This window comes from Phialemonium atrogriseum, assembly GCF_030411735.1.
Source record: "Phialemonium atrogriseum strain 8032-3 unplaced genomic scaffold QBC33scaffold_17, whole genome shotgun sequence".
NCBI lineage: Eukaryota > Fungi > Ascomycota > Sordariomycetes > Cephalothecales > Cephalothecaceae > Phialemonium > Phialemonium atrogriseum.
In genome coordinates, this window is record NW_026848154.1 from 233,448 (window position 1) to 260,971 (window position 27,524).

General features: G+C 54.8%; 8 protein-coding genes across 8 annotated transcripts; 5 read left to right on the forward strand and 3 right to left on the reverse strand.

Moving 5' to 3' along the window:
• Nucleotides 1-1,167: 1,167 nt before the first annotated feature.
• Nucleotides 1,168-5,620, reverse strand: QBC33DRAFT_542798 (uncharacterized protein). Its single transcript, XM_060428307.1, has 2 exons — nucleotides 5,031-5,620; nucleotides 1,168-4,963 (listed from the first exon to the last, which is right to left on the reverse strand). Exons 1-2 carry the CDS (start codon nucleotides 5,154-5,156, stop codon nucleotides 1,460-1,462), a joined length of 3,630 nt encoding a protein of 1,209 aa, XP_060282098.1. The 5' UTR covers nucleotides 5,157-5,620; the 3' UTR covers nucleotides 1,168-1,459.
• A 789-nt stretch (nucleotides 5,621-6,409) lies between these two features.
• Nucleotides 6,410-8,812, reverse strand: QBC33DRAFT_579209 (major facilitator superfamily domain-containing protein; the record flags this gene model as incomplete). Its single annotated transcript, XM_060431120.1, has 10 exons — nucleotides 6,410-6,439; nucleotides 6,629-6,897; nucleotides 6,983-7,138; nucleotides 7,207-7,294; nucleotides 7,354-7,395; nucleotides 7,444-7,824; nucleotides 7,906-7,947; nucleotides 8,095-8,460; nucleotides 8,539-8,601; nucleotides 8,666-8,812. The coding sequence occupies 10 exons, from the start codon at nucleotides 8,810-8,812 to the stop codon at nucleotides 6,410-6,412; spliced, it is 1,584 nt and encodes a 527-aa protein (XP_060282099.1).
• A 4,990-nt stretch (nucleotides 8,813-13,802) lies between these two features.
• On the forward strand, nucleotides 13,803-15,772 carry QBC33DRAFT_494427 (cytochrome P450 monooxygenase gsfF). The gene is made up of 4 exons (XM_060425524.1): nucleotides 13,803-14,331; nucleotides 14,393-14,937; nucleotides 14,999-15,287; nucleotides 15,357-15,772. The coding sequence occupies exons 1-4, from the start codon at nucleotides 13,945-13,947 to the stop codon at nucleotides 15,708-15,710; spliced, it is 1,575 nt and encodes a 524-aa protein (XP_060282100.1). The 5' UTR covers nucleotides 13,803-13,944; the 3' UTR covers nucleotides 15,711-15,772.
• A 257-nt stretch (nucleotides 15,773-16,029) lies between these two features.
• Nucleotides 16,030-19,077, forward strand: QBC33DRAFT_542806 (C6 transcription factor). Its single transcript, XM_060428308.1, has 9 exons — nucleotides 16,030-16,251; nucleotides 16,333-16,439; nucleotides 16,511-16,767; nucleotides 16,831-17,316; nucleotides 17,388-17,580; nucleotides 17,634-17,783; nucleotides 17,841-18,313; nucleotides 18,378-18,587; nucleotides 18,684-19,077. The coding sequence occupies exons 1-9, from the start codon at nucleotides 16,156-16,158 to the stop codon at nucleotides 18,923-18,925; spliced, it is 2,214 nt and encodes a 737-aa protein (XP_060282101.1). The 5' UTR covers nucleotides 16,030-16,155; the 3' UTR covers nucleotides 18,926-19,077.
• QBC33DRAFT_542811 (uncharacterized protein) lies at nucleotides 18,896-20,736 on the reverse strand. Its single transcript, XM_060428309.1, has 3 exons — nucleotides 20,485-20,736; nucleotides 20,220-20,420; nucleotides 18,896-20,145 (listed from the first exon to the last, which is right to left on the reverse strand). Exons 1-3 carry the CDS (start codon nucleotides 20,555-20,557, stop codon nucleotides 19,055-19,057), a joined length of 1,365 nt encoding a protein of 454 aa, XP_060282102.1. The 5' UTR covers nucleotides 20,558-20,736; the 3' UTR covers nucleotides 18,896-19,054.
• Nucleotides 20,737-21,059: 323 nt separating this feature from the next.
• Nucleotides 21,060-21,668, forward strand: QBC33DRAFT_542812 (uncharacterized protein). Its single transcript, XM_060428310.1, has 3 exons — nucleotides 21,060-21,248; nucleotides 21,317-21,366; nucleotides 21,436-21,668. The coding sequence occupies exons 1-3, from the start codon at nucleotides 21,101-21,103 to the stop codon at nucleotides 21,604-21,606; spliced, it is 369 nt and encodes a 122-aa protein (XP_060282103.1). The 5' UTR covers nucleotides 21,060-21,100; the 3' UTR covers nucleotides 21,607-21,668.
• A 611-nt stretch (nucleotides 21,669-22,279) lies between these two features.
• On the forward strand, nucleotides 22,280-24,007 carry QBC33DRAFT_494435 (mfs transporter; the record flags this gene model as incomplete). The annotated part of the gene is made up of 4 exons (XM_060425525.1): nucleotides 22,280-22,522; nucleotides 22,587-23,081; nucleotides 23,146-23,822; nucleotides 23,881-24,007. Exons 1-4 carry the CDS (start codon nucleotides 22,388-22,390, stop codon nucleotides 24,005-24,007), a joined length of 1,434 nt encoding a protein of 477 aa, XP_060282104.1. The 5' UTR covers nucleotides 22,280-22,387.
• A 551-nt stretch (nucleotides 24,008-24,558) lies between these two features.
• On the forward strand, nucleotides 24,559-26,811 carry QBC33DRAFT_542815 (heterokaryon incompatibility protein-domain-containing protein). Its single transcript, XM_060428311.1, has 2 exons — nucleotides 24,559-25,860; nucleotides 25,922-26,811. The coding sequence occupies exons 1-2, from the start codon at nucleotides 24,591-24,593 to the stop codon at nucleotides 26,548-26,550; spliced, it is 1,899 nt and encodes a 632-aa protein (XP_060282105.1). The 5' UTR covers nucleotides 24,559-24,590; the 3' UTR covers nucleotides 26,551-26,811.
• The last annotated feature ends 713 nt before the right edge of the window (nucleotides 26,812-27,524 follow it).

Genomic DNA, 27,524 nt, shown 5'->3' on the forward strand with positions numbered 1-27,524 from the left:
GGAACGTCGCTTTACATATGAATCTACCCCCTGCAAGCCATGGCTCTCCACGATCTTGTGCGGGGGGGACGTCTTTTGACCTGTCCCTGGGTTTCAGATCTAAGAGATCTCCGACACGTCCGCCAAGACCAGCCAATCGTAGGGGTGTGGAAGCTTAGATGGAGCGGGATTGCTGGGATGACGGCGATCAAACCGTCTTGTGTCAGTAGTGGAATTTTTATTGGTGAAACGGGCGAGCTTGCCGCACGAGTCTGGGTATTCTGAGCGCATTCCAAAATCCACACTCACGATGTCATCGAAGTCCATACGACAAATGATGTGGGAGAGTGGTTGTTGAAAGAGAACTGATTTTCGACGCCTCTGTTCCATTTATAAATTGGACGTCTTGTTGAAATCCGGGCACATACGATGGCGGATATTGAATCAGGATAGTGTAGATATGTTATCCTCACCTCTTTGTACAGCAAATAAATACATGCTTCCTCTCCACAACCTTGCCATGAGACCGTAAATCTGGCAAAATGCAAGGTTACTATCTCACGTGGGAGACTTCTCATAATTAACAATGAGATGTTTATCAAATGAGCATACATATCATGGAAACCTCGGCTCCCGTGAGATGCCACTTCCCGATGCCATGATGGTATGGACCTCGATAGAGTCTATAATAGGGAATATCAGGAATATCACCGAAGGACTGCCCTCATCCTAGGTAGAGAAAGGAACGCAGGGCTCATTTTGAAGTTATCGATATTACTAGAGTGGCGATAAAGTGATCGAAACCAAGCCCAACTCTTCGACGAGCCTTTGCTCAATGGTCTAACCCGTGGTTTTCTCGGTATCTCTTTGTATTGCGTATCCGGCAGCAAGGTAACCAGTCGATTTGCAACCCGAGTCCTTGGTGGTCAAGACTTTTGCATTACTGAGGCTCCAACCCGGAGGAGACTTCCCATCCGGCCGAGGTTGGCATGCCACCTAAGAGCTGTAGGGAATATGTATGCGATACATGGGTATTCCGTGCAGAGGGATGAGCCAGGAGAGTCAAGGGCGAAAAAAACAACATGCATCTTTGGTACCTACCGCTTCCTATCACTTCGCGTTCAGTTAGGCAACTCTTCCATCAAGGCTGGCAATGCCATGTCGCGGGTAAGCAGGGTAGATGCAGGGCACCCGAGTAATCGATCAATTCGAGCCAGCTTTACGGCTGGTGGATTCGGGATAAGAATATTGACTAAGAGTGAATGGCCGTGACGGTCAGGCATGTTTGTCTATGCAAGAGACTACACTGCCAAAGGAAAGGATAGGAAAAAAAAGAAAAAAAAAGGCCCATTATCCGAGCCACTGCAACGCCACCAACACCGTCATGATACCATGTGATATCGTGTCATGCCATGCCATGCCGCGTCATCCCAATCAAGAGCCTCCTCCCCCTTTCCCTCAGCGTACTTGACGGACCGTCTCACCACGTAAACCCAGCCTTCAAACCCGAGAGAACCAACGCAGCATCCTGCTCCTTCCTCAACTGCTCGTTGGGGCCGTAGTTGGCCGCCTCGCCCTGCAGTCCCGCGACGGCGGGAACCGCCTCCATCGTTGGCGGATGCCAGAGCTGGCCGCCGAGCGGGTCGGCGAGGAAGAATGGGTCGACGAGCCGGTCCGCCATGCTGTGCCTCCACCTGTCACCGCCCCCGACGTCGGCCGAGATCCTCGACGGCGGGCCGAGGCTCCCGACCCACGGCTCCAGGGGTTCGGGCTTCCCCGGCGTCCCCCCTGGTTGAGAGGCGAGCTCGTTCAACGGGGGAAGGGAAAGTGGTAGGCTGAAGGATCGGGAATGAGATGGGGAGAGGTTGGGGACGGAGGTGGGCGACACCACACCGCCCATGTTTACGTCGCCGTGGGGGACGGGGGGAGGAAGAAGGATGGTGGGGGGGATAGCGGTGGGGGTGGCGGGAAGAAGCGGAGTCGGCGTCAAATATGCACCAGACAGTCGGGATCCTCGCATCTCGAGCTCGTAGCCCTCAATGAACTTCGCCTTCCTCCTCCGCGGATTGAGTTTGACGGCGGCGGATATCGAGCTGTCGGGGATTATCGGGGCGGGGGCCGGCTCTTTAATCTCCTTGGGGAGGGCAGTAGCCCGGGCCCGCTTCGGTTTCTTGGGAGGCCTTTCGGAGGACTCCATAATTGCTGGGGCAGACTTCCGGGACTTCTTCCTCGGCGCTGCAATTGTTGCACCTGCTTTTGCTGAGGCCGGCGGCGGGAAGTCGCTTGGGCTAGATGTGCCTGCGATTCTTCGAAGATCCCTCATGATCTTCCACGTCAAAAACGCACCATTGGTTTTATCGTCGCGTACAGCCACCGGTCTCTTGGTGTCGCGGGTGAGATTTGCTTCACCGCGGCGTGGTCTTGCCGGCTCGGCCGCGTCCTTCGCCTTCTTTTGCGACGACAAGCTGCTCTTTTCTCGCTGGGGCTTGCCCGCATCGCGCTTGCCTTTCCGCTCATCTCCGATGCTCTCTCGCTTGCCTTTTCGCTCATCTCCGTTGCTCTCTCGCTTGCCTTTTCGCTCATCTCCGTTGCTCTCTCGCTTCGTCTTTGCGGGCTTGGGCTCTTCGTCCTCGAGGACACTGCCCGGAGGCAACCAAAGAGCGGGTTTTCGACCCTTCACGTCGACGACCCAGGCGTCGCAGTCCCATTGAATCCAGTAATCGATGACGTCGGCCCACACGCTGTCGGGGGGCTTTGTGTAGTTGATAAATACAACCTTGCCTCCCTTGGTGTGCACTGCCTTGGCGAACTCCTTGACCAAGACCTTCAACCCATGGACGCGCAGGCTCGTCCCCAAAATAAGAAGCATGTCCGGACCCAGAGACAGGTCATGCTGGACGAGCGGGCTGATGAGATGTGAGAGCGGGTGCTCTTCTCCGTATAATACAATGTCGGGCCGTAGCTTGCCGACTCCGAGTGCGCGCTTCCCCCGTTCCTCCCTCGCCGCCGTGGCCCCTGCGCAATGAGGACACGTCGGCTGTCGGCCCGCTAGTGTGTCTAGTTCTCGATCCGCCTCGTCCCACGAGCTGGTACGCGAACAGACAAAACACCGGAGGCAGTTTAGCGAGCCGTGAAGGAAGACACACTCTACGCCCCGGTTGGGGGCGGAGAGCGTGGAAGGGAGTGTGCTCGGGCGGGCACGATTCTTTGGGGGAGCCTGGTCGGCCGCGTCGGGTTTGGCCGTCTGGGAGTGCTCGCTCCGACCGGAAGAGGGGGGAGGGGTCTGGAGAGTATCCCTTCGGTTTGGCCTCGAAGTATCCGCCCGTCCCGCATGCGTCGGTCCCGGACTATGTCCTCCTGGGCAATCATGCGCGACTCCCGGATGCTCGACAGGCGCGGCCGCGCCTTTGGCTTGAGGATCTTGGTGCCCATGCCGAACAATTTGGGCGCCCTCCTTGCCCGAATGGTCCTGGGGCGGCGACGAACTCGGCGGCGTGGCTGATCCATCTTTGCCTCCTTGACCTCTTGGCTGACGGGGCCCGGAGTCGGAGATTGGTGATGCTCTTGCGTCACCTTCTCGGCGGCTGCCTTTGTCTGACCCGTCTTTCCTTTCTTGGGTCGGAACGCATTTCGAGTCTTGGTGAAGAGAGACTTGAGTTTGAGAAGGAGAGGCTTTACCTTGTTCCGAGGCGAGTTTCGATTCTGGCTCCCGCGTTTGCTGTTCTGGATTTGACCCTCTGGCTTGTTCTGCCGAGTCTCCTTTCCGTTGTGCATCCCCGGAGCAGCCGCTGCTTCCTGCGAGGCCGACACCCGAGGCACGGCTTCTGGTGGAGAACCTGGCGCGGCTCCCTGGTCCAAGGCCAAGGGAGGTGGCGAGGCCGACTCGTTCTTCGAGCTGGTCAATGTTCTGGGTATAGCAACGGACGAGCTTCCTGCAATCTCGCAGCGCCCCGAGGAACTCATGGCTCGGAGTAGGCGAGACATCTCTCGCCTTCTGTCTTAGAGTAGTGGTGAAGGTGTAAAAGACTGAGGTCTTGACAGGGTCTGCCCAGATGGACGAGTCGAATAGATCCCGTCCTTTGAGGTTCGGAAGGGCCGCAAGTGAGGAAGTTGAGGAACCGAAGCTCGATTGTGAGGCGAGGAGTGGTGTTGAGGCCGGCGAAGTTTTCCCACTCTCAGATGGAGATGGGGAATTGGCTCGAGACGAGGGAGCTTGCTTCAGCAAACAGCTTTGCCCTGATGAAGAGTCCTCATACGGGTCGAAGAGGATTGGAGGCGGAGATGAGAGAGGTGATGAGGTGAGAGGGCAGGATGGGAGCTCAGAATCAGAAGAAAGGTGCGAGGTTTTTGGCGTTGAGGCTCTCGGGGAGGAACGAAAACCCGAGGAGCAGGACCCGTCTAGTCTTGGACCCATTAGCTCGAGGTCCTCAGGCAGCCGAGGAAGCAGCTTGGGAGTGGCCGCTGGCGATATCCTCACCCCCGTGGAAGGATCCTCCTTGACTGGGAGCTCATAGTCCACCCCCGGGGGTCCATTGGGGTGAGTTGCAGAGTGTTCACGCCCCTCGACATCGGGCAAGCCAACACCATACGGGAGCTCCAAAGCTTCCCCCATCCCATCAAATTCTGAGTCTGGAAGATCTGACAAGGGGGACGACACAGTGATGCACCGATCCTCAATCATTGTGCCCCCTGCAGAGTCTTCTTGCAATGGCGACTGGCCAGAACAAGACCCTGCTTTCCCCTCTTCATTGTACTTTGTTGGCCCAATCTTTCTCTCGGCGCCATCCTGACAAGGCGCCCCACTGGACAGAGGCACAGCCTCATCATACACAACTCTTCGCCGCTTCGCTGGTGGCCCCTGAGAAGCATCGGTCGGTAGCCCTGGAGAGAGAGAGCGAGGCTCATCCCTCGCAGAGAGCTCATTGGTCGCGGCGTCGAATTGGGCCTGGATCAGAGAGTACAGGCCATTTTCAGATCGGAAGTCCTGACTTGATAATTAGCAGGGGTCCCACACCGGGAGCCAAGATGCCCTGGGAGACGCGTCGACTAACCGGAATGCCAGAGTTTGTGCTGATTCCAGCACCGGTTACCACCACAACCTTCTTCGCCTTGTACAGCGAGTTTGCAATGTCTTGCAGCAGCAGGGCCGACTCTGGTGTGACATGTACGGTCGGCATATTGGGGAGTGCGCTTGTGTCCGGGCAGAGGGCCCGGGGAGATGGAGAGTCCTGCGCGCTGTCGGGAGCATTTGAACCATCGACCCTCGCACAGTCAGACCATAGCTCCTAGACCCTGCCCTCGCGTCTGGCAGTTCAACCTGGCTCCTTCAGTCCTACACCTGACACAGGGCCAATATAAGCACAGCGGTGGTGCTGCAGAGAAGCTCGAACTCGGGTCGATTGCGCGTTGGCGGTGGCTGGAGACCGGGGGTTTTGCAAATGGACGCGTCAAAGTGGCAGGGAGGCAGTGCGGGGTATCCTGGCTAGAACCACGCGTGTAGGGTTACCAATTGAGTCCCCCAAGCGCGTCAAAAAATATCAGACAGGAGCTCAGGCTTATGGGAGAAGGGGGAATGTCCTGGCTGAACAGGCAGGTGAAGCAGAGGTTGTTGATGGTTCCGGGAACAAAGGATGGAAGCAGTGGAGTGGAGATGGAGCATGTCCCAAAACAGCACGCCAGTGACGCGAATCAGCGGGAAGCACGCACGAGCCATGGCCCCCACGCCCTCTCCACCCACATTTAACCTGCATGCACTGTTTCTTTATGCTTTTTCTTCAGCAGTAGCGCAGGAGCCAAATCAGGGAAGGCCCCTGATCGCCCAATCGCCCACAGGAGACCGCTAGAGGCTCAACAAACCTTGCGGCTATTTCGATCCAATCGGTGCCCTCGGCAGCCAGATTGCCTCTCCAGCTCGCAGCTAGGGGAAGGGGCAACTGACTACATGCCTACCTGCCTATTGGAGCGATGGACGTGCCTTGCGTGTGACGGAGGATGGCCCGCACTCTCTAGATATCCCCATCCATCTTCCAACGTCGATATGACACCCCGAACCCGGCCGCTCCAGAGGCACAGTATTCGCCAGCTCCCCACTACAGATATTCGAGTCGTCAGCTGCCACAGGGCGAGTGGCAGACAGTGGATGCTTATGACCTTTCCAACAATGCTGTTGCGCCTTGATTAGATGGCGGGAGAGGGTTGACAGTATGTGGTACTATGGGGCACCTAGGCGCCAGCTTTTCGGAGCTATCGTACCGTCCATCCCGCCAGTAGGTGGCAAGAGTTGCGAGACATCCCCCGTGAAATCGGAAGAGCTTTAGACTAGGGTGGCAATGGAGCATGTTACTTGTTGCTTCTAGTTAGATAAATCCTTGCTTTTAACTTAATTTCGTTGTTATATAGCCCCAATATGATCACCCCCCTCCCCGTTAGCTTACATGACCTTTCGCTGCTTTTGCTTAGGCTAAGTAGCTTAAGCCTAGGTAGTTTAACTTCAGCTTATAGCTGTCGTTCTTAGGACATATGCATTGACGACTGTCATATGCAACGCGCGGGTCTCAATGCGTCACAAGGCGAGTCTTCTACAAGGGACAGGGTACCTTAGTATGAAGGACAAACCACGAGGCGTGCTGGATTCGAATGTGTTACTTACACCGAGAGGCAGGGAGCATACGAAGCTCAGGGCCGCGGCAACCAGAAACATGAACCAGACGTTGCTCATAGCGTCGGTGATCTGCGGAATGACGACCCGCTTGTCCGATTCAAACAAGTCCATATAGACAGCGCTGCTGGTTCCAGTCATAAGCTGCATTATCTCGGCTGGCGAGGCATTGGGGAGGGCGCTGCCGATCTTCTGGACTGCTGTGTTCTGGAATATGCTCCCTGAAATAGCGAGGAAGAGAACCATTCCTAGGTCTTGTGCTGTTGCAAGGAAAAGAACAATCATTAGCGGGATGGGTGGAAACCTTTTGATACCAGGCTAGATCTAGGTTGAAAAGTCACCTACCAATCGTCATGGCTCCAACAGCATTAGCAATGTCCGTAACAAGAACAAGAGACTGGACAATGGAAAATCCGGCTACAATGTAGCATCCTGCCCCTGCACCAATGAGGATGGTGTAGCCGTATATGTTTGTATTCGGAGTATCGGCATGGATGGTATCTGTTCCCGGGAACTGTTAGTTTCATCGCTCATACCACGGCAGGCAGCCCGCTCCGTGAACAACGTACACATGAGGACGCCGTTGACCATAGATACCACAACCATGAAGACAATTAGCGGGAGGAGTCTGATTCCCCCATCAAGCGGGCCATCTCCCTAGAGGTTGTCAGCCGCCGCAACTCTCACTACTCGTTCACCTCGTCGATGGCACCCACCCGAACGAATTGGAAGAAGAGAGGGATGTAATATGTCATGGCCTGCCGGCGGTTAATTTGCGTTTCAGAAGGAGAAGCAAGAGCACCTACAAGAATAATTGCTGACGATAGGAATACCTGAAGCTGCAGGTTCATCAAGATGGGCCGCTTTAGGAAATGGGCAGGGTACAGCCTGTGGTCTTTGGAGACGCCGGGATGGAATTTCGCAAGGAGAAAAGTCACAATTAGGAAGATATCAGACACCGTCCACAAGGCTATCAACGCTCCAGAATTCCAAGAGTATAGGCTACCTCCAAATGTAATTACCATGACGAAGCAGGCAGACCCGGCCAAGAAGACCGCTGTCATTGGCCAGTCCATCATTTCGCGTTTCTCCTTGGACGTCTTTCCGGGCTGAGGATCGATGGATGGAAACAGCAACAGGTATGCTGGGGCAAAAGCGGCGCCTATGACGAAATTGATATAGAAGCCCTGACGAGAAAATGTTAGTTCCTGTCTGGAGGTCACGCCCCGTCACGCTCCGTCCCGTGGTGAATTTGGTTTGGTACGCACCCATCGCCATGTGGCGCTGCTTATTGAAAAAGCCCCGCCAACCTGCATCACTGTTAGTGTCTTGTCTACAACAGAGCGGCTCCCGGGCGCTGTGTGTGGTTCCCCTCCCCCCCCTCCCACCCTCCCCCCTTTTTTTTAAAAAAAGAGGGGGAAGAGGGGGAGAAAAGGGGGCGAAGGGATTCAGCATACCACATGGCCTAGAACTGTTCCCACCCCCCAGACGGCGGTACTTCCAGCCATATATGCCGGTCTCTCATTCATCGTCGTTGAAACAGACACATACGTCAGGGTGCCAGAATACATACCAGAGCCGCCGACGCCAGCGATGACGCGCCCAATTATCAGGGCCGACATGTTGGGTGCAGCACCACATAGGGCGCTACCAACCTCGAAGATCAGGATGTTAAAAGTGTAGACCCACTTGATATTGAAGATGCCGTAAACTTTGCCCCAGGAAAGTATTGCCATCGTGCCGAGGGCAAAGCCGGTTCCGATCCAGGGGAGCAACTCGACGTTTCCATAATCGTGAACAATGGCGGGTTGGATGTCGGCAACCTGTCCTCGGTGTTAAGGGCGGGTAGGGATGGTATGGATGGTATGGCGAGTGGGGAAAATGATGTTGAGACGACGTACAATCGTGTTATCTAGGGCAAAAAGAAACGTGGTCGACAGCATGGCCATGTAGGCCACCGCCCACTGCTCATTCAGTCAACTCGAAACTCCATAATCAAGCTGGAGAAAAGGGAGATCGGTGACCTACCTTCCAACCATGGATACTCCGAGGAGAAATATCCACAGGCGCCGCGTCAACATGGCTGTTGGCCTGCCCAGTTTCCGGGTGCTTTTCAGCGCTTGCTCCTTCGCCCAACGTCTGGGAGTCGCTGCTTTGGTGGTTGTGCTCTCCCATGCTTTCAGACAGGGTGCTGCATGGAATATTTCGGCCTGGCTAATTGGAATATGTAAGGGAGAGTCCGAGAGTGGATTTGAGGGACCTTGGCTTGAGAAAGTTGGACTTGGAGGGGGGAGGTGACCAAAGGGTTGCGATGTTGCATTTGGAGGATCGATCCACTTTGCAATTGCATTTCGGCTTGAGAAATGGAAAGGAAAGAGGGACAGCAACACCCACGCTGGCTATAAAAGGAGAGCCAAAGTATAAATGGGCGAGGAGAATGGATTCAAGCGCGCGTTGCCGAGCTACACGCGGCCGATTGACCGACGGCGAGCGCTAATTGGCCGAGTTTATTCTCCGATTCTCCGGTCCCGTCCCCCATAGGCGCGGCAGCTCCCTCCGCATCTTAGCTAAGCTAGCACGGGTCACATTCAGGGGGGACTATACACTGGCGGGTCTTCTCGGGGCAGCTGGCTCGGGGCAGTTGGCTAGTAGGTTGGCTGGGCGTTGGGTGTCGCGCTGCTCGCATGCCTTACGAATGGACATGGTGTATGGGAAAGTCTCAGTGGAGGCACCGACGATGGCAGAATAGGGATCATCGGGCTGGGGAAGGAGGACGGCCCGAGGCGTGCCTGGCAATGTCCCACCCCCAAGGCCTGCCGCTGCATGCTCCAGCAACCTCTCCCACCACACTAAAGGTTGCATCAGAATTTGCACCCGAGCCAGCCTTACGGCTTGGAAACCCGCAGTCTACGCCATCAATATCCCTCAGCCAAGAGCCCTTCATCGAGAAGGACTACGGGCTCCAGATAACGAACCCGTGACCACCCAAAGACAGGGTGGTCTGGGCATTCCTGAATTCGTCTTCAATGATGTCGACCTGTTCAACGACGCTACCACCAGACCAGGGACCAGGAACCAGGGATCTCGTCTTGACTGGCGAGTCTTACCAAGCCACCCCTGAGGGGTGGGATGAGCAGCTTCAGCAGTCGTCACTGATATCTTTGGCTGAGGTAGGGAACAATGGGCAAAAATGATGGATGTAACATTTTATCTCCCCCTCAAGGAAGTATCGGATCCCTGACTCTGCCACGGGAAGCTCCTGATGCTCGTTGGAATGCGTAGATCCTACCCTACCTACGTAAAAGCGTGGTGCTTTGGGCCGGCCCTTCTCAACCACGTGGCACCCTGAAGCTCACCCTGTGGCAGCGTCTGGCTGGATATTCGCATTACAGCCCACGCGGTATGGAGATTTTGTTGAACGACAAGTATTTATCCCTGTTCTCACGCCAGCCAGACCATATCTTCTTTATCGTTCGTTGCACACTACTTGAGGGGCGGTGCTCGCTTGCCATCCCATCAACAGGTCAGTTGTCTTCGGAGGCAGGGGAGGGCACATCAAGACCCAGGTGGTCTCGCTTAAGAGGGCTGCGTGCCCTTCGTGAGGCAGGGCTTATTACCGTCGCTGGACTTGCTGTCGTTTTCTCCCTCCTCCCCCACCAAAGGGGAAGGGAGGTTAGGGGTTTGGTTGAGGTTTGGAGGACTTGAAGGAGATGGAGACCGAGACGGAGCCCCGGAGGGCTGGAATGGCTATGTGAAACGGTTAGTTGGCCGCTTTGGCTACTTCTATGGGAATTACCTGCTTGTTTGTCTTGCACCAGACAAATCTTGGTGGCCTGAGTTGAAACATCACAGGTGAACCCTCGCGAGATGGACCCTCGGACAGATCTCCCCCTGAATAGATTTGTTTAGCTTTTGGACAGGAGGGCGGTGCTTGGAGCTATTTACACACCTTTCTAGTTTCTATACCTGGCTTCTTTGTGTGAGATCTTGATGGAATGGGTGCAATATTCACATGATTTGTGCATGTCTAGATATTTATCACATGTCTCTTCAATGCTATCTCCTAACCTAGGCTTCACTTCTGCTTGGTGAGCTGGAAGGAGTTCTCCCTGTTCATATATCTGCTACTCACTTGGTCGCAGCGCCGTCATTCACTACCCTTCTATATAGGGGGTCAGGGCTCCTTCCATCTTTGGGACAGTACTTCCCTCCCCAGCCCTTCTATCATATCACTCGTCTTCACCAATACCTCGAGCAGGCCCAAGACCCTAGGTAATTCACCCTGACAGGCTGCACGGGCCACTCTTCCTGGATATAAAGCTGGACGTTTCCCGCCTCTGCCCAACTTCCTACCATCAACAATCCCACAGCAGCATCACACACACTCAGCACTTGTTCTCCTCCATTCCTACCTCTACTTCTGCTACTTCCGGAGCTCCCCAGCATTTTGATCTTCTACAGTTCCACATATCATCACGAACTTTACAGATTCTGCTGAGAGATCAAGATCCAAACCTGTTCAACAATATCCGACAACTTCATCCTGTAAGCTTTCTCCGATCCACCGACATCTAACTGCGGCAATATAATATCACCAGATATTTCGTCAGCAGTTGAGTCCCCCTTCCATGTTTCGATGTGACATCATCAAGCAGAGATATCTCAGCGGTAGGTGTCAGCAGAAAAGACCCTGTTTACTTGGTAGGTTAGGACACACTTCACGGTTTGTTTTCTTTTCCCGCCCACCTGTTTTTTCCCCGGAGCCATTTTCACCATCCTTATCTCCCCTACTCCTGGCCCGGTGACACCACCATATATCTTCTGCTTCTTCCTTTGCCGTTCTTCTATTTCCCATGGCCTGTCTTCAACCCCTTCTAGCATTCTCCCACCTGCGCCCTTTCTTCCCACACAGCACCCTAATACTTCCAATGACCTGGCAGGTAAGTTTTGACGCGTTGATCAAAGACACAATCTCATGCACAAAGCATGTTCGTCATATCACACAGTAAGCTGTCATCAGACACACCCACCCTTGCTGACAGCACTGCCTTCCCACCCCGAGACACAAGTTTCCTGATGCAGTGTTATGAACCATACATCCCATCTAGCAGGAACACCAAGGGGGGACCCAAGACTGGTATGTACTTTCCATTCTCTGCTACTTACCTAAGGCACCTACCTAGCCTATCCCGCCACCAGCCACTTAGCACAATGCTTACCCACCTTCAGTCAGATGCCGAGACATGAGCCTCAAACCATATTTCAGCTAGACAACACCTGCCAGCTGTCGCCTGGGAAGCCATGTGTCTATGGTGGGACTTGCTTCAATGCTCGATAGGAGTTCTACTTAGAGCAATCATAGGAAATACTCACTGTCATCTTCAAACTGGTGTGTCGTTATCCCTTTGTTTTGTGAATGCTACTGTCCTGAGCAATGACATTAAACTGCTCGCCTTGCCCTTGGGGCGACGTCCTGAGCACGACATTAAACTGCTCCCCTTGCCCTTAGGGCGACGTCCTAGGCATGACATGAAAAGGCTTGTTTGTCCTGTGGACGAGCTCCTGAGCATGACATGAAAAGGCTCATTTGCCCTGAGGGCGATGTCCAGAGGACGATCGAAAGGGCTTCCAGGACTGTCTCCGCTGGTTCCACCCTCGCAACACGCGCTGTAGCACGCCCAGCCCTCCCGTGGTCGGCGCCACGCTCCAGTCATCGTCACCATGCCCGGTCCCGCCCACGCGTATCCCGTGGGCTATTACCAGCACCCCTTTGCAGCCGCCGTCCCGCCTCCCGCGGGCTATTATCCTGCTGACGCGGCCGCCGGGTTCGCCCCCGGCCAATTTCTGTTCCACGGCCCGGCCAACCATCCCGCTGACGGCCCGCAGCAGCTGGCTGGTCCCCAGGTTCGCGCTGCTGCCCCCGCCCGCCCATCAGCGCCACCGGTCCCGTATCCCGTGTTTGCAGACGGCACCAAGAGGTGCACGGTCTGCAAACAAATCAAGTCGGTCGAGGAGTTCCAGGGCCCGGAACACTCGCTGGGGGGCCGCAGCGCGGCCCAGCAGTGTAACGACTGTGCACGATGAAAGCGGCAGCACACGCAGGACTACCTGCGCAGGAAGAAGGAGCGGAAAAGACACCCACACAGCAATAGCGACCCGGTCGCTGTCGACCTGGGCGCGATGGCCGAAGAGACGACGCCCGAAGAGACGACGCCCGCTGAGGGCAGCACGGAAGTCGGTTCTCCGACTGATCTCCCCGCTCAGGTAATTACCAAGCTGTCACTTCCATGTTGCTACCTATCCAGCCAAGCTAATCAATCATCTACCAGGGGAAACATGTACCTCGCCGACCCATCTTGCTCTCGAAACAACACCGATTCTCGAAACAACTCAGAACAACATCCAGCTCAGAACATGCATTCACAAAACATCCAGCCAAGTCAATATTCTGGTCATCGAAGTCACCACTCTCTTCCAGTCTTCTGAGGATGGATATGTCAGTGGCATTAGCTTAGCCGGGAAGATGGAAAACGAGAAGAAAATCAACAGCTCGCTCTGGATTCAGGACAGGTTGCCTAGGCAGGGCGTTAGGACAAGACAGCATGTAACTAGATATCTGATGCCGAGCACAATGACGAGTGTTGAATTGCCACTTGAAAGTATCTGTTGTGTTGTCGTAGAGAGCTTGATGAATTGCTAATCCTTATGCCGTGGGCCTCATTCGGCCGTCCGTCCGGCTTCAATGAGCCGCCTCGGCAGGCATCTTCCCCCTACTGCTGTTTCAAACTCCACATTGTGACGATGATCATGACGACGAAGCAGAGCGTGTTATTGTCTAGCCCAAGGGGGACGGCAGTTCGAGAGTCAGGTGATTAAGTCGTGCATAACGACCCGATTGGCGGCACTCATGAGCCGGGGCCGCAAATAGAGCCTACGATGCAGAGTTTCAACGACCTGAATTTATTGGTCTTCCCGAGCTTGCTCATCCCTTTCCATGTACCAGAGCTCTTGCACCTGTCGTTTAGTGGAGTACCTTTGGTCTTAGCGGCCCGTAATTCGCGGGGGGCCACCCGCATCCGGGGTACTAAGGGGCCTGTAAGCGGATAACCTTGATCCTATTGGCTCGCCAACTTTCTGGTCAGTTGGAGTGCTGGCGAGCGAGAATGATGACAACGTTTCGATATGCCGTCAGCATAAACCTCTCCATGAACGGATCTGATTATAATGCAGCAGATTCTGCGAGCTCAACTGCGGGCCATCAATCCATTGGATGATATCGGTCCTCTCTTCTCTCTTCAGCGGTCACCATGGGCTCACTCTTGCTCACAGCTATTCGTTCACCCCCTCCGACTGTCCATATACTGATTGCGCTTGGCATCTTGGTGCCTCTGGTGTATGTGGTATACCAAAGATGGTTCCATCCACTGGCTTGCTATCCGGGCCCCTTCTGGGCGTCCATAACGGACCTCTGGCAAGTGCGACAGTTCCTATCTCTGAAGCAGCCGTATAATCTCACCGAACTTCACGAGAAGTACGGTCCCTTCGTACGATACGGCCCAGACAAGCTCAGCGTCACATCCGAGGATGCAATTCCCCTCTTATATCAGAAGAGCGCCCGCAACATGCCCAAGACAGAGTTCTACGACGCCTACGGTGCAAAGACTCCAAATGTTTTTGGCATGAGGGATGAAAATGTGAAGATCCCAACCCCTTGAATTGCTTCCTAGACGTCTATATGTTGCTGACAGGCTTCAGGTGCATTCGATACGGAGACGCCACATGTCGCACAGCTTCTCGATGTCCTATGTCAAGGATATGGAGCAGTACCTCGATATCAACATCAACATCTTGCGGCACAAGATTGAGGGTTTTGCCAGGCGTCAGGAGGTGTTCGATCTCAAGCACATTCTCCACTACTATACCATTGACGTCCTTGGGGAACTTGCTTTCAGCCAGCCCTTTGGTGTCCAACTCACCGACGATGAATCCCTGGTCCCGCCGGTCATCGAGCACAGTTTACTTGCCGCCGCGACGGGCGCCTGGCCTGCCATGACGATGAGGCTCAAAGCGTGGCTCCCCAAAGTGCCGCATTCTGGCTTGCGGGCTCTCTTCGAGGGCCGGGCTAAATGCGCAGAGCTGGCGGCGAAGTGTGTCCAACGGAGAATCGCCGAGGTGCAAGACGGCAAGGAGGGGGGTGAGCAGAGGAAGGATATTCTGACGAATCTCATCATGGCTACACACCCGGACACTGGCGAACGGTTGAAACAGTCAGACTTGGAGGCTGAGGCGTTCGGCTTCATGTAAGGAGACATCCTCCTGGTCCATTTCTCCCTGATTGCTAATCTATTTGCTCGAATACAGCATCGCCGGGACCCATACCACCAGCGCGACGACTACCCTGTTGCTTTATCACCTGCTCCACGCTCCAGACATCTTAGCAAAGGTTGTTGCTGAGATTGATGCAAACCTTGAACCTCTCCAGCCTGACCAGCCCGCCTACTCTGTTACCAAGGTTGAGAATTCACTTCCGTATCTGCGCCAGACCGTCAGGGAGAATTTCCGCATCACACCGGTCTTCACTATGCCGCTGGCGAGACGAGTCATGGCTCCGGAGGGCATCATGGTGGCCGGCCGCCATATAAAACAAGGAGTAAGTATCATTGCTTGGCTTAAGGGGGACGTTTTCGAAGTGAACGATTTGCTAACATTCCGCCTGAAGACGTCGGTAGCTGTCTGCAACCATGCCTTCCACCACAACCCCGAGGTCTGGGGCCCGGATCACAACGTGTTTGATCCTTCGCGGTGGGAGGTGCCCGAGACTGCAGCCCGGGCAAAGTACCTGATGCACTTCGGGTTGGGAGGTCGTCAGTGCATAGGCAAGACGGTGGCGCAGACCAACATCTATAAGCTGGTCAGCACACTGCTACGTGTATTCGAGTTTCAACTCGCTGATCCCAAGGAGAGGGAGGGGGTGGAAATGGGGGAGTTCTATGGCAAACTGCCCAGCCTCATCAGCGTGGGTATAAGTGATCTCGAAGGCCCACTGTTTGTTAGAGCCAAGAGAAGGGAGTAAGGGGTTGTTTGTTTGGTATGACGTTGAATTGGGCAGTGTATCTATTTATTAGTATCTTTTTCCAACTTGCCTATCCAAGGAACAGTCATGCGGCCTTAAGTCCTTCCATGCTCCTATTGTCTCGAGGAAGCCTACTCGCTTCTAAGTTTTCCCAAAAGGGTTCCCAAAGTAATATGCACGGGGGCGACAAGTATGGATGCCCTTCCTCCATTCGTCATTCTCTCCGAGCAGCGGATCCGAGTGCACATTACCCCGCACTGCGCTAAGATGGCGCTATAATATAGCGCAACAAGTGCCAGGAAGGAGCGAGGGCCACATACATTTTCTATCCTGTTTCTGTTTCCACGAGGCCTTCTAATCTTCGCCACCCAAACATCCCAACATCGGCACACCGGCGGGCAGACTGTTATGATTTCGCTATCGTCTGTTCCTAGTCTTCCGATTAATGGATGATTGCGCAATGGAATGCACCAGTCGTCCACTAACCAAGCGGGATAGAGCCGCTGTAGCCTGCAACACTTGCCGCCAGACGAAGTCGAAAGTAAGCTAACTAGCTAGCTACTGATCGCCATTGTGGATGGCGGTGTCCCTGGTTCATGGCCTATTTTACTAACCAGAACAGTGCGATAGCAACAGGCCTGCCTGTGGCCGCTGCGCAAGGCAGAATATCGAATGCATTTACTCACAAAACGTTCGGGATAAGAGAATGGAGCGCCAGGAAGAACGAAAGTCAGTCCAGCTCCAACTCGCACGCCCCCTTTTCAGACATGAAACATGATAACTAAGTGCCTAGAGTACAGGGCTCGCTGGGCACTGAAGAACAGGGTCAATGAGCTCGAGGCGCAGCTGGCTGCTGTCTCCACGACCACTGGGCAGACGATGGATTCAAACGTCACCTTCGGCGGTCACGGGCCAAAGGAGAAAACATCACCTGCTCAGATGAGCAATGGTGGCGTTTCGGACGCTGGAAGCCACAGCACGAATACCGAATCGGCCATAGACATCATAGCCACTGGTGCCTTTGATCAGAGGCCGGCAGCTGATATCGGCTACTTTGGTAAGTTGCAAGCTTCCCGTCACATGTTACCATCCGAGGACCAAGGGTAACTAAACATCTTAGGCCCGAGTTCCAACCATGCATTGTTTCGGTCATTGACACATGCCATTGCAAACTCCGGGCATCGTGGCGCGCTTCTCTCTCATGAGAGTGAAAGACAAACCCCGATCAACGAAGGTCCCGGTCGGACGCCCGTGCCACAGACGTCCTCGGACCTGGACCACCATCCAACTACGCAAGAAAACCAGGATATGTTACCCGGGCCCCTAGCTTCTATCCAGTGGATAACGAGATTCTCGGACACGGTTGGTGCTGTGTTACCATACGTCAATGAATCCGCTCTGTTGAGGGAGGTGGATACGACGGGGGCGCGGGCGCGGCCCGACAACGGCAGGCTACGTTCGCGATCTGTTCAGGCGTTGCTTAATATTGTCTTCGCTCACGCATTATCTACAACCGATGCTGGCCCGGCAGAGCCTTTCTACCACCGGGCCCTGGCATTGCTTTTAGCAGACGAGCAAACAGTGTGCAATTCGAATCTAGAGACGGGTGAGTAATGCCGGATCTATACGGATGTATCTCTTGGACAAACGACGTCGATAGACGCTGATGGAACACAGTCCAAGCATTGCTTCTCTTAGGAAGCTTCCAGCAAAATAGCCAACGGGCGATGGCTAGCTTCACGTCACATTCCCTCGCAGTCAAGACTTCATACCAGCTTGGACTTCATTCCCCGTCTTCTTATGAGGGTCTTGGCACGCTGGAAAAGGAGCTCCGTGCAAAAGTCTGGTTGGCTGTAGTGAACCAAGACAGGTAAATCATTCGAGGGCAAAGCCTGTCATGCCTTCGATGCTGATTTGGAATAGGATTCTGAGTGCTGCCTTGGGTCGACCATGTCTGATTCCACTACAACACGTTCGAACCGAGATTGCAGACAGTCTGGTCCTGATGCATCATACGAGGACTGTCACAATGCCGTCCTCTATGGAGAACTTGGTTTGCTTCCGCCACCTCATGTAGGCACCCCCGTTAGCCCTAACTCTGAAGCGCCCGACGCCATTAACAATGTCTAGATCGTTACACGAGATCATGGGAATTTCTATAGATTCCATCTACGGCTGTAACATTGGCTCGCCATCCGACTTGGCACCGGGAGATCTGATTGCAAAAACCATAGAGCTCCTATCACGACTGGGGCAATGGCGCGACGGCATCAGTCCTTTCGGCATTCTGAGTCAGAAATCCGACCTGAATACATGGTGTGCCTCGAAATTCCACACCGAGCGATATATGTTACTTCTGTCTATTTACTACTACAAGACTGTCATGCTAGCGAGTGGCCCTGTGCTGATAGCCGTCTTGGAACGAGCCGTAGACCCTGCGGCCGACGGTGCCGCGGTTGGGATATTACAAGACGCCTCTGCGTCTGTCCTAAAGAGCGATCTGCAGGCACTTAAAGAGTTCCAGCGAATCATCCGCGGCATCTTACAACACGACAGACCTTTCTTCAAACGCAACGCGGTATGGTGGGTGTGCAATTTTACAGGTATGTTTTCCCCAACAGCACCGTCCTGTTCTATGCCAGAGTTCTCACCATTTTGGTATCATAGCTTTCACGATGTGCTTGCACCTATTTGCCTTATGGATGACCTCTATACTCTCGGCAACGATGCCATCGGCTCTTGGCCTCACAAGCTCCGAGGCAGAATCCTTGCTGCTCGAAGGCCTCGAGACTCTGAAATCTATTGGAGGTTCCAGCATAATGAGTTTCAAAGCCCACCGTTGCCTGACTCGGTATATTCAGCTTTCGAGAGTAATTGGTAGGCTATTATTACTCCTTTTACGTGCTTACCCGTGGAGCTCGTCGAATAATCACTCAGTATTGTCGTGCTGACGCAGTTTACACCACACTACAGCGTCCAACACAAGGAGGCAGAACAGCATAGCTGGGTCTGTTGGATCAGAAATCTTTCACGATCTACAACAAAGTCTCTTGCCGAATGAGTCATTCCTCCGGGATAGCTTCCCAGACTTCACTATGACCTCCGTCGATGATCTCTTTTGCCAGCTCGGCGACAATGATTTCTTGAGTGCTGGTGGGTTCGGTGTGGAACACCAGATCAACAATCTCGATGTAGGGGGTTTTATGTACCAATAGTGCTATCTAAGGGCGTTAAGATGAGAAGATGCTGAATTTATAGGCAGGAAGCGTTTGGGAAATAATTACAGGATGATTGAGATATTGTGGACGACACGAGGGTCATAGACATATCTGCTCATTTAAGATCTAAGCCAGACTTCTATACAGCTCATCAAACTTCTCCGCAGCCACTTTCATGCAGTCATGTGAATAAATCATCTCCTGGACATCAGGCGAAGCCCACTTATCCGGCACCGCCTTCTTCCCGCTCGCCCTCGCCTCCGCAAACTGCCTATCCCTCTCCTCCTTGGCCCTCCCCTCCCCCAGATGCAGCGTGCGCCCAGACTCGGCCGCGAGATCGACAAGGGTCGTGGTCCGCTCCTTGCGAAGCAGCTCGTACACCCTGAGACACCTGTTGACCGACCCCTGCGTCGCGTCCGGCGCCCTGGCCAGCACCTCGGCGAGGACGGCCGCGTCCTCGACGGCCATGGCGGCGCCCTGGTTCAGGTGCGGCAGCGTCGGGTGGCAGGCGTCGCCCACGAGGGCGACGGTGGACCGCACCCACGTCGGCAGCGGCGCGTGGACGCGCAGCTTCCACTCGCACACCTCGCCGTCGGGCACGAGGTCCATCAGGCGGTGCACGAGCGGGCAGAAGTCGGCGAAGACGTCGGCCATGGCGGCCTTGGAGCCCTTGGTCGTGTAGGTCGCCGAGGGCGCGGCGGCGAAGTGCGTGTCGGGCTGCGTCGACGACATGTTGTAGATGGTCTTGCTGGCCACCGGGTAGGCGATCCAGTGGCGCCGCGACCCGATCCACCGCGTCACCTGGTTGCTGTCGATCAAGGCGAGCATCTCCGGGTCAGAGGCCATCGCCGAGCGCGGCAGGGTGATGCGGTAGGCGGCTTGACCCGTGTCTTCGACGACCGCGGGAACGCCCAGCTCGGCGAGCACGTGGGCCCGGACGTTGGACTTGACGCCGTCGGCCGCGAGGAGGACGTCGCATTCAACCTGCCGGGGAGCGCTGCCATCGCGGGGCTTCACTGTGAAGGTTACTGCGGGGGTGTACTGGTCTATGCCCTCGACGGTGCACCCAAAGTTCCACCGGATCGATGGCTCCTTCTTGGCTGCCTCGTAGAGACCGGCGGCGAGAGACGCGCGGTGCCCGGTGCAGTGGGGGTAACCATATCGCTTGCGGATGTCGGGCATGTGCACGTGCGTTAGTTCGCGGTTCGACGCGCCATCTTTCTCAATTTTCGCGTTAGGAGCGTCCCTCATTCGAAGTTCAATGGCATGCGGCATGACTAGGAATTCATACCTCGAATGCTAGCTTCTAGCACATCGGTCGCCTCGGCCTCTATGCTCTCCCAGCAGCCTAGACGCGAGAGAATACGGACCAGGTTGGGCGCAAGCTGGATGCCTGCTCCGACGAATCCAAGATCGGAAGCCATCTCAAAGACTTGTATGTCTGTGAAGCCTTTCTTGGCCAGCGCCAACGCGCAGGCCAAGCCGCCCATTCCTGTGGGAAACGTGAGCCATTGTCTCCGGACAGCGTCTAGCACGTTCAGGGGGGAAACTCATACCTGCACCCACAATGGCGATGCGCATGTTGGTCGGGCCGGAGCCGGACCTCTCCTGGTCGTCGTGCATGGCCATGGGTTCGAATCAGCTCTTCAGACCGTCCTCGTCAATCAAGGAAGAATGCACGCGAGGGTTCCTGATTAGCTGTCTGTATCTGTCCCTGCTACTCTCGGACTCGACGATGACAAGCATATGTAGTAATTAGCGTGGGACTATGGATTTAAGATACTCAACCGTCGTGTTATTGTTTCGCCGATACTCGGGGTGCTTGCTCCGCCGTCCCCGCCGAAAATTGCGCGGCCCCTAGCGCTTCCAAACCGGAACTCGCATGGCAGCTCCGGCCAATCACCATAGAGTCTCCCGCGCTTTTGGAGACTGTGACCAATCAACGTGAGGATACCCGAGACCCGCCGCCCCTCGCCCTATGGTGTTCTTTCCGGCGCCCGAGACTGCGGCACGCGGGTCGGCATATTGGATACCCAAACGTGGAGCCCACGATCGACTCGAGAGGGCGGCATCGGAGGTGCTTATCTTGGAATAAACCCAGAAAAGATGTCACTCTTTCCACTTGCATTACCAGCCTTCGACGTCGGCGCAGCATTCAGAGAAACAATAACGATGGCTCCTACTGATTCAGAAGGTCCCACTGGGCCTTATAGGCTACTGACGGTGAACAACGCGCCTGCAAGGGCAAAGGTCCTAATCGGTCGCGTGGTTAATGATCTTCAAGATCGCTACATTATTGAACATGTTGGAAACTGCACATGTAAGTAAGCCACTGTGTTTATTTGATTACTGCACCTGGAGTCTAACGAGGTATTGATATAATTATAGCTAAGGATGAGCTCGAACCAATGCTCACAGAACTGCGCCCTGATATTCTTGTTAGTCGTCTGTCCTGGTATCATCAATTGACTGCGGCTATTTAAGAGCCACTTATTGACCATGCTCAGTGCTGTGCTTCCATGTGGACTCCGGCGGAGAGCTCGGAAATGCAGGAGAAAGCAAGATCAATCCTCCCTGGTATCAAAACACATGCGATCCCTCAAGGTTTACAAGTCAATCAAGGACCAGATGCGATAGTTGCACATCTGAAGGAGCAGTTTCCTATTTTGTTGGGCTAGGTGACACACGGGCTGCCCACGTATCTAAAGAGCATAAAGTATAAACGAAGGATATTGAGAGGTGTAAATAGGGCTACCAAATCTACTGGGTCTAGACCACCAAGACATCCCCCGACTTCTGCTTTGTGCTGCAAGCCAGAGGACAAAGAAAAAGTACAAGGTTCTTCCTAAGGTAATTTCGCCGTGTTCAAAAAATCATGCTTGATGGGACATCATGATCTACCTTACCAATTCTGAGGCAATTTGAAATCTGGTTTACACCCGAAGGAAGTCCCACCGACCTACAGCACCCAATTCGCCGTAGATCTCTCAAAATATTGGCACCTGCAGGCTGCCAGATTCAGTCAGTAACTCTCTAGACAATCAGCGCCAAGACCTGTCACAGGGGCATTGATAAACATGGGGTATGCTGATCAGAGTGCCTACGACGACAACGCCGGATTACCCGCGTCCGATTGGCCTTGTCAGAATGGGGGGGGGATCACGAATCTCGAGTGGGCTCAAAATCCGGGGAATGCGGAGACAAATGGCAAGCTCCGTGTGGGGGAGACCTGGAGAAGTTGGATTCAAAAGTCGAGAGTGCCCACTGCCCATGGAAGTCTAGATGAAGAGCTACAGTATCAATTCAGCATAGAAACCACAAGCACGCACCGAGAGCAAGGCCGCCATGTCCAAAGAAGAAGACCAGAATGTCGAATATAGTGTCAGTCCAACATTTATAGGCCTAACCCACCAAGAACCTCACAACCACACAGCAACACAAATCCATCGAGCTTTGCTAATGACTCAGCAGTCCGAGGGTGATGCCCTTTCGAATGAGCACCGCGAATTCCTCCTCCAGCGCCATGGCACCGTGGATCTTGACCCGATCCCAGCCATGGACGACGCCGATCCGCTAAATTGGCCCAAACGAAAGGTAATTACTGTCGCTCAAGGCCGGGACTTGAGAAAGGGGAACCTCCTAATCTGGTGATCTGCAGAAACTAGTCAACCTGATGCTTGTTTCCTTCCACGCCATGATGGCCACCTTCACGGCAGCCGCAATCCAGTCAGCATTCGTCGATATCGCCCTCGACTTGGGAATTACCGTCCAGAAGGCAACCTACCTGACGTCGCTTGTCATCGCCGTCCTAGGGGGAGCCCCTCTGTTCTGGCGCCCCATCTCGCACGTCTATGGACGGCGGCCCGTTTTCTTGCTCTCGCTGATCTGCAGCCTCGTCTGCAACATCGGCTGCGCGGCGAGCCATTCATACGCTACCGCCTGTCTCTGCCGAGCCCTTACTGCGTTCTTTATCTCCCCGGCAGCCTCGATCGGAAGCGGCGTTGTCTCGGAAACCTTCTTCAAGAAAGAGCGGGCGCGGTATATGGGCATTTGGGCAACCATGGTCACCCTCGGCGTCCCAGTTGCACCATTCATCTTCGGCTTTGTTGCCTTGAGGGTCGGCTACCGATGGATCTATTGGACCCTTGCTATTGTAGGCAGAGAAAACCCCCAGTGGAAAACCCTCGTGTGCTGAGCCTAACCTCCCTCCCTCATAGACGAACGGGGTGCAATTCGTGCTCTACTTCTTCCTCGGACCCGAGTCGCGCTACGTGCCCGGTGGACAACGCAACGACAGCAACAAGACATCTTTTCTATCACGATTGTTGTATTTCCGCCGAATCGATCCGACTCCATTGAAGCTCGTGGACTTCATCCAGCCCCTTTTCTTCGTCACACGCCCCTGCGCCGCAGTCCCCGCGGCAGCGTACTCGATGATTTTCCTATGGGGCAGCGTAATGATCGCCATCGAGATCCCGCAGCTCTTCCCCGAGAAGTTCGGCTTCAACACCCAACAGGTCGGACTGCAGAACATCGGGCTGATCATCGGCACCGTCCTGGGAGAGCAGGTCGGCGGCCGCCTCTCCGACAAGTGGATGTGGCAGCGGCGCCGGCTGGGAAAGTCTCCGGAGCCCGAGTACCGCCTCTGGCTCAGCTACGTCGGGCACGCCCTGACCATATGCGGCGTGGTGGTCTTCCTGGTCCAGACGGAGAGGGCTGGCGAGCACTGGAACGTCACGCCGATCGTCGGGGCGGCGATCGCGGCTGCGGGGAATCAGATTGTGACTACGGTCATGATCACCTATGCCGTGGACTGCTATCCTGCGGAATCGGCGGGAGTTGGGGTGTTCATCACCTTTGTCCGCCAGATATGGGGCTTTATCGGACCGTTTTGGTAAGTGACATTCGTGTCAAGGTCTCACGTGGAGCTGTCGCTTACTTGCTGTGATCAGGTTCCCGCAGATGCTGGAGCACGTAGGTTTGGCTCGGAGCGCGGGTATCCCGACGGGGATCCTGGTAGGAACCGCTGTTATACCTACTATGCTCCTGCAGTGGAGGGGACGCAGGTGGCGAACATAGGCCACACCACCAGGCGAAGAGTTGGAGCCTTTGGGACTGTCCTCTATACTCATGGTCGTTCAGCAGACTCTAAATGGTTGAAAGAGTGTTCCCATAGTCAAATAATGCAAGCGTTTAAGTGGGCGAGACAGAATAACACATCTTGCGGGGTGCATGTGGCACTAGAAATCGACGTGCTTTCGAAGCTGGCCTGGACATTAGATGTGCCTCGGTTCCTAGGTAGGTAGGAAGTAATAAGAAATCATGATCTGAACTGAACCGTCGCATCTCGCCGTGAGTGGACGGCAGGCCAAGCTAGATTCTTCCTCCATCTTCGCTGTCCAAGTGCCGCGCACTCTCGTTGGCAATAATAGCCTGCAGGGAATATCATAGGTGTAAATCACCTAATCTCCCACTTCATTCGAGGAGGCCGCTTCTATTGGATCTTTCCAAGCCAGTATCACCGTCCCGTGCCCAGCCTGAGGCAGCCGAAAGTGGGGCGTGGCAGGGGCAGCCACCCGAGGCGCAGCAGAAGCTCTCTTTCTTGTGAGGCTCCGACCCAGATCTGCACCCAACATCACCAGCTCTGACCACCATTGCAGCGATGAGGCTCCTCAGGACGGACGATCTCCATCTGGAGTCGTTTGCCGGCGTCGATGCCGCCCCTCCGTATGCCATCCTGTCGCACACGTGGGACGATGAGGAAATACTGTACGAAGACGTCAAGGCCGGACCCCAGGCCATCCCGACGACCAAGAAGGGATACGCCAAGGTCCGGGACAGCTGCGCAACCGCCCGGCAAGACGGCCACGACTACATCTGGATCGACACCTGCTGCATCGACAAGAGCAGCAGCGCCGAGCTCTCCGAGGCAATCAACTCCATGTTCACCTGGTACGAGTGGTCGCAGGTCTGCTACGCCTACCTCGCCGACGTCGCGGCCCAGGACGGCGAGCGGGGCGTCGAGAGGAGTCGGTGGTTCACGCGCGGCTGGACCCTCCAGGAGCTCATGGCCCCCGAGACCGTCGTCTTTTACGACAAGACCTGGCAGCGCATCGGCAACCGCACCTCCATGGTCGGCCTGCTCAGCGGCATCACCAAGATCGACGAACAGGCATTCGTGCGGAAGAAGCAGCTGCCCTGCGAGGACCACTACTTGCATTTTGGAAAGCGATTGCTTGCGTGTCGCGATTGCTGCGACACGCCCCTCCGAGGTTTCCTGGCGAGCGTTAGCGTGGCGGCGCGCATGTCATGGGCGGCCAAACGCGTCACCAGCCGCCTCGAGGATATGGCCTACTGCCTGATGGGCATCTTCGACGTCCACATGCCACTGCTCTATGGCGAGGGGGCGCGCGCCTTCCGGCGCCTGCAGGAGGCCATCATCGCCCACTCCAAGGACCAGTCCATCCTCTGCTTCGACCTGCGGCGCGACCTCGAGTACGGGCCGCACCTGCACTTGGACGTCTACCAGTACCTCGCCAACAGCCCCGAAGACTTTGTCCACTGCTCGAACGTCAGGCTGGCCGCTGATGGTCCGCTGGCCGCTGATGGTCCGCTGGCTGGCTCCAGGATGTCCATCACGCCCGATGGTCTTGAAGTCGACCTGGTGGTGGCGACTGTGACGAGCACCGTCTTCGGCGGGGGTGAGTCCGGATTACCGACTCCTGGCAGACGACTAGCCATCTTTAACACATACATGGCCGACAGCTACCTCTCTCGACTCGCGTGCATTCTCATTCCCAGGCGGGAGACGGATCAACCCCCCAGCCACACTCCCTTCTACTACCTGTCCGCCCCGTGCTTTCTGGTCGATCCAGGATCGAGAGCGAATGAGCTGGCGGCCACGGCATTCTCGCACCGAGCCGCCTATAAAGGTTTCCTAATCAGGTTCCCCCCACTGTTCCTGGAAGTGAGCTGGTGCTGATCACGATCCAGGTTTTATCTCGGTCGGCGCCTTCACGGTCGAACGCATAGTTCTGGGAGACAGGCCGAGAAGATACACACCCTCGTCTCCGGAGCTGAGCGTACGGGTTGCCGACATGACGCGCGATGACTACCGCATCAAGGACACCTTCCCAGCCCTAGTGGGCGACCGCTTCCCGTACCGCAGCGACGTCACCGCGTCGAGCGTCAATGCCAGCGTGTCGCTCAGTGGAAATCATGCTTATGTCTGTGGCCTAATCTGGATGGGCAGTCGCGGAGACGACTTTGTGATCATCTGGGGCGTGGGATTCGACCCGATGGACCGTTACAGCGAGAAGCCGGAGCTGTGGTCTCACATCATAGGGTGGAAGGGATGGCAAGCCTCGCCAGCTAAGTGGAAGGAAGATATTCTGTCAGTCCTGAGCTACGATGACCCCGAGGATGGACTAGAGGTGTCGGGGAGAGGGCTGGTTTTGAGCCTCCGGCCGGGGTCCATTGAGGTTGCCTTACGATTTAAGTCGGTGGAGTTCTTTGGGAGGCGGAGTTTTGAGTTGAAGATTGAGGTTCGACAACTGTCCCCTTTGCAACGGTCTTTTGCGCCGCTACCAGAAGCCTCAGTGCCGTGTCAGCAGGAAAATTGAAGGCAGTGGTCAGCATCTTGAGGCGTTATCGAGTTAGCTGTTCCCCCCAGAAACTCGATGGTTTGGGTTCTTTTGTTTTACATAGCGACCGGGAGACGACCAGATTGGGGTTATATTACACCTATCTTATGAAATCTTTACAACACTATCATTGTAGGAGAGTTCACTGAATGGTGTGAGCATATTTTGAGCATGTGGGCAAACATCGTTATTCACTATCTCCAAATTCAAGTAGGTACCAAGCAAAGGTAACAAGACGCATAAACAATTAAGATAGCGTAATAGGTCTGGCATTGAATCCCTACCTAATTAGTGAGTCCTAGGTATGTTTCCCATTCACAACCCTGATACAATCGGCCCGTTCGAAGGCCACCTCAGTGAAGTGGGCTTAATCAAGTGAAGAAGTATGGCCTCAGTTCATTAGGCTAGCCCTGCGATCCAGCTTTGGGAAGTGAATTGCAAGTTGGGATACATATATATATAGAGGCTGCCGTAGCTGCTGTTGACAACTTTTCTTCTCCTCTTCATCCTAGAAATCTAGTCTTGAGACTTGTCCTGGGCAAGACGTTAAAAAGGCCCACCCATCATCGGCATGGTTTGATCTGCTTCCACCTATACCACAGCAAGCAGGTGCAAGACATGACCTGTGGTCGAATGACTAAATTTGCACCGCCGCCTGTCCAGCAAGAATCATGACCGGTATGTATCAACTTTTCATATTCCTTTCCTGTGGTTGGAAAGAATCCTGTTGTCTCTTCAAAGTGTCTACAAGAGTTCAAGCTGGCCTGGAATTTCTCCTCGGTGTTCACAAAGCTAATATCTAGTGCCTCTCTAGATGTCTACTGCCCTTTGGGCGACACTCCTCCTGCCCTTTGGTCGATTCACCTTCTGCCCTTTGGGCGACACTGCCCTTTGGGCGACACAACTCATGCCCTTTGGGCGACATAGGCTGGCCATTGGCCTCGAGATTCGTC

What these genes read in the sequence shown, in the direction of transcription:
- QBC33DRAFT_542798 (XM_060428307.1), bottom strand. Translation starts at nt 5,156, where the DNA reads ATGCCGACCGTACATGTCACACCAGAGTCGGCCCTGCTGCTGCAAGAC. An exon ending in GCACAAACTCTGGCATTCCG is followed by an intron (nt 4,964 to 5,030) that starts GTTAGTCGACGC and finishes TTATCAAGTCAG; the next exon opens with GACTTCCGATCTGAAAATGG.
- QBC33DRAFT_542815 (XM_060428311.1), top strand. Translation starts at nt 24,591, where the DNA reads ATGAGGCTCCTCAGGACGGACGATCTCCATCTGGAGTCGTTTGCCGGC. An exon ending in GCACCGAGCCGCCTATAAAG is followed by an intron (nt 25,861 to 25,921) that starts GTTTCCTAATCA and finishes ATCACGATCCAG; the next exon opens with GTTTTATCTCGGTCGGCGCC.
- QBC33DRAFT_542812 (XM_060428310.1), top strand. Translation starts at nt 21,101, where the DNA reads ATGGCTCCTACTGATTCAGAAGGTCCCACTGGGCCTTATAGGCTACTG. An exon ending in ACATGTTGGAAACTGCACAT is followed by an intron (nt 21,249 to 21,316) that starts GTAAGTAAGCCA and finishes ATATAATTATAG; the next exon opens with CTAAGGATGAGCTCGAACCA. An exon ending in AACTGCGCCCTGATATTCTT is followed by an intron (nt 21,367 to 21,435) that starts GTTAGTCGTCTG and finishes GACCATGCTCAG; the next exon opens with TGCTGTGCTTCCATGTGGAC.
- QBC33DRAFT_542806 (XM_060428308.1), top strand. Translation starts at nt 16,156, where the DNA reads ATGGATGATTGCGCAATGGAATGCACCAGTCGTCCACTAACCAAGCGG. An exon ending in GAGCGCCAGGAAGAACGAAA is followed by an intron (nt 16,440 to 16,510) that starts GTCAGTCCAGCT and finishes CCTAGAGTACAG; the next exon opens with GGCTCGCTGGGCACTGAAGA. An exon ending in GTGGGTGTGCAATTTTACAG is followed by an intron (nt 18,314 to 18,377) that starts GTATGTTTTCCC and finishes TTGGTATCATAG; the next exon opens with CTTTCACGATGTGCTTGCAC.
- QBC33DRAFT_494427 (XM_060425524.1), top strand. Translation starts at nt 13,945, where the DNA reads ATGGGCTCACTCTTGCTCACAGCTATTCGTTCACCCCCTCCGACTGTC. An exon ending in TTGGCATGAGGGATGAAAAT is followed by an intron (nt 14,332 to 14,392) that starts GTGAAGATCCCA and finishes GACAGGCTTCAG; the next exon opens with GTGCATTCGATACGGAGACG. An exon ending in GCTGAGGCGTTCGGCTTCAT is followed by an intron (nt 14,938 to 14,998) that starts GTAAGGAGACAT and finishes GCTCGAATACAG; the next exon opens with CATCGCCGGGACCCATACCA.
- QBC33DRAFT_542811 (XM_060428309.1), bottom strand. Translation starts at nt 20,557, where the DNA reads ATGGCCATGCACGACGACCAGGAGAGGTCCGGCTCCGGCCCGACCAAC. An exon ending in CATCGCCATTGTGGGTGCAG is followed by an intron (nt 20,421 to 20,484) that starts GTATGAGTTTCC and finishes CGTTTCCCACAG; the next exon opens with GAATGGGCGGCTTGGCCTGC. An exon ending in GCTAGAAGCTAGCATTCGAG is followed by an intron (nt 20,146 to 20,219) that starts GTATGAATTCCT and finishes AAATTGAGAAAG; the next exon opens with ATGGCGCGTCGAACCGCGAA.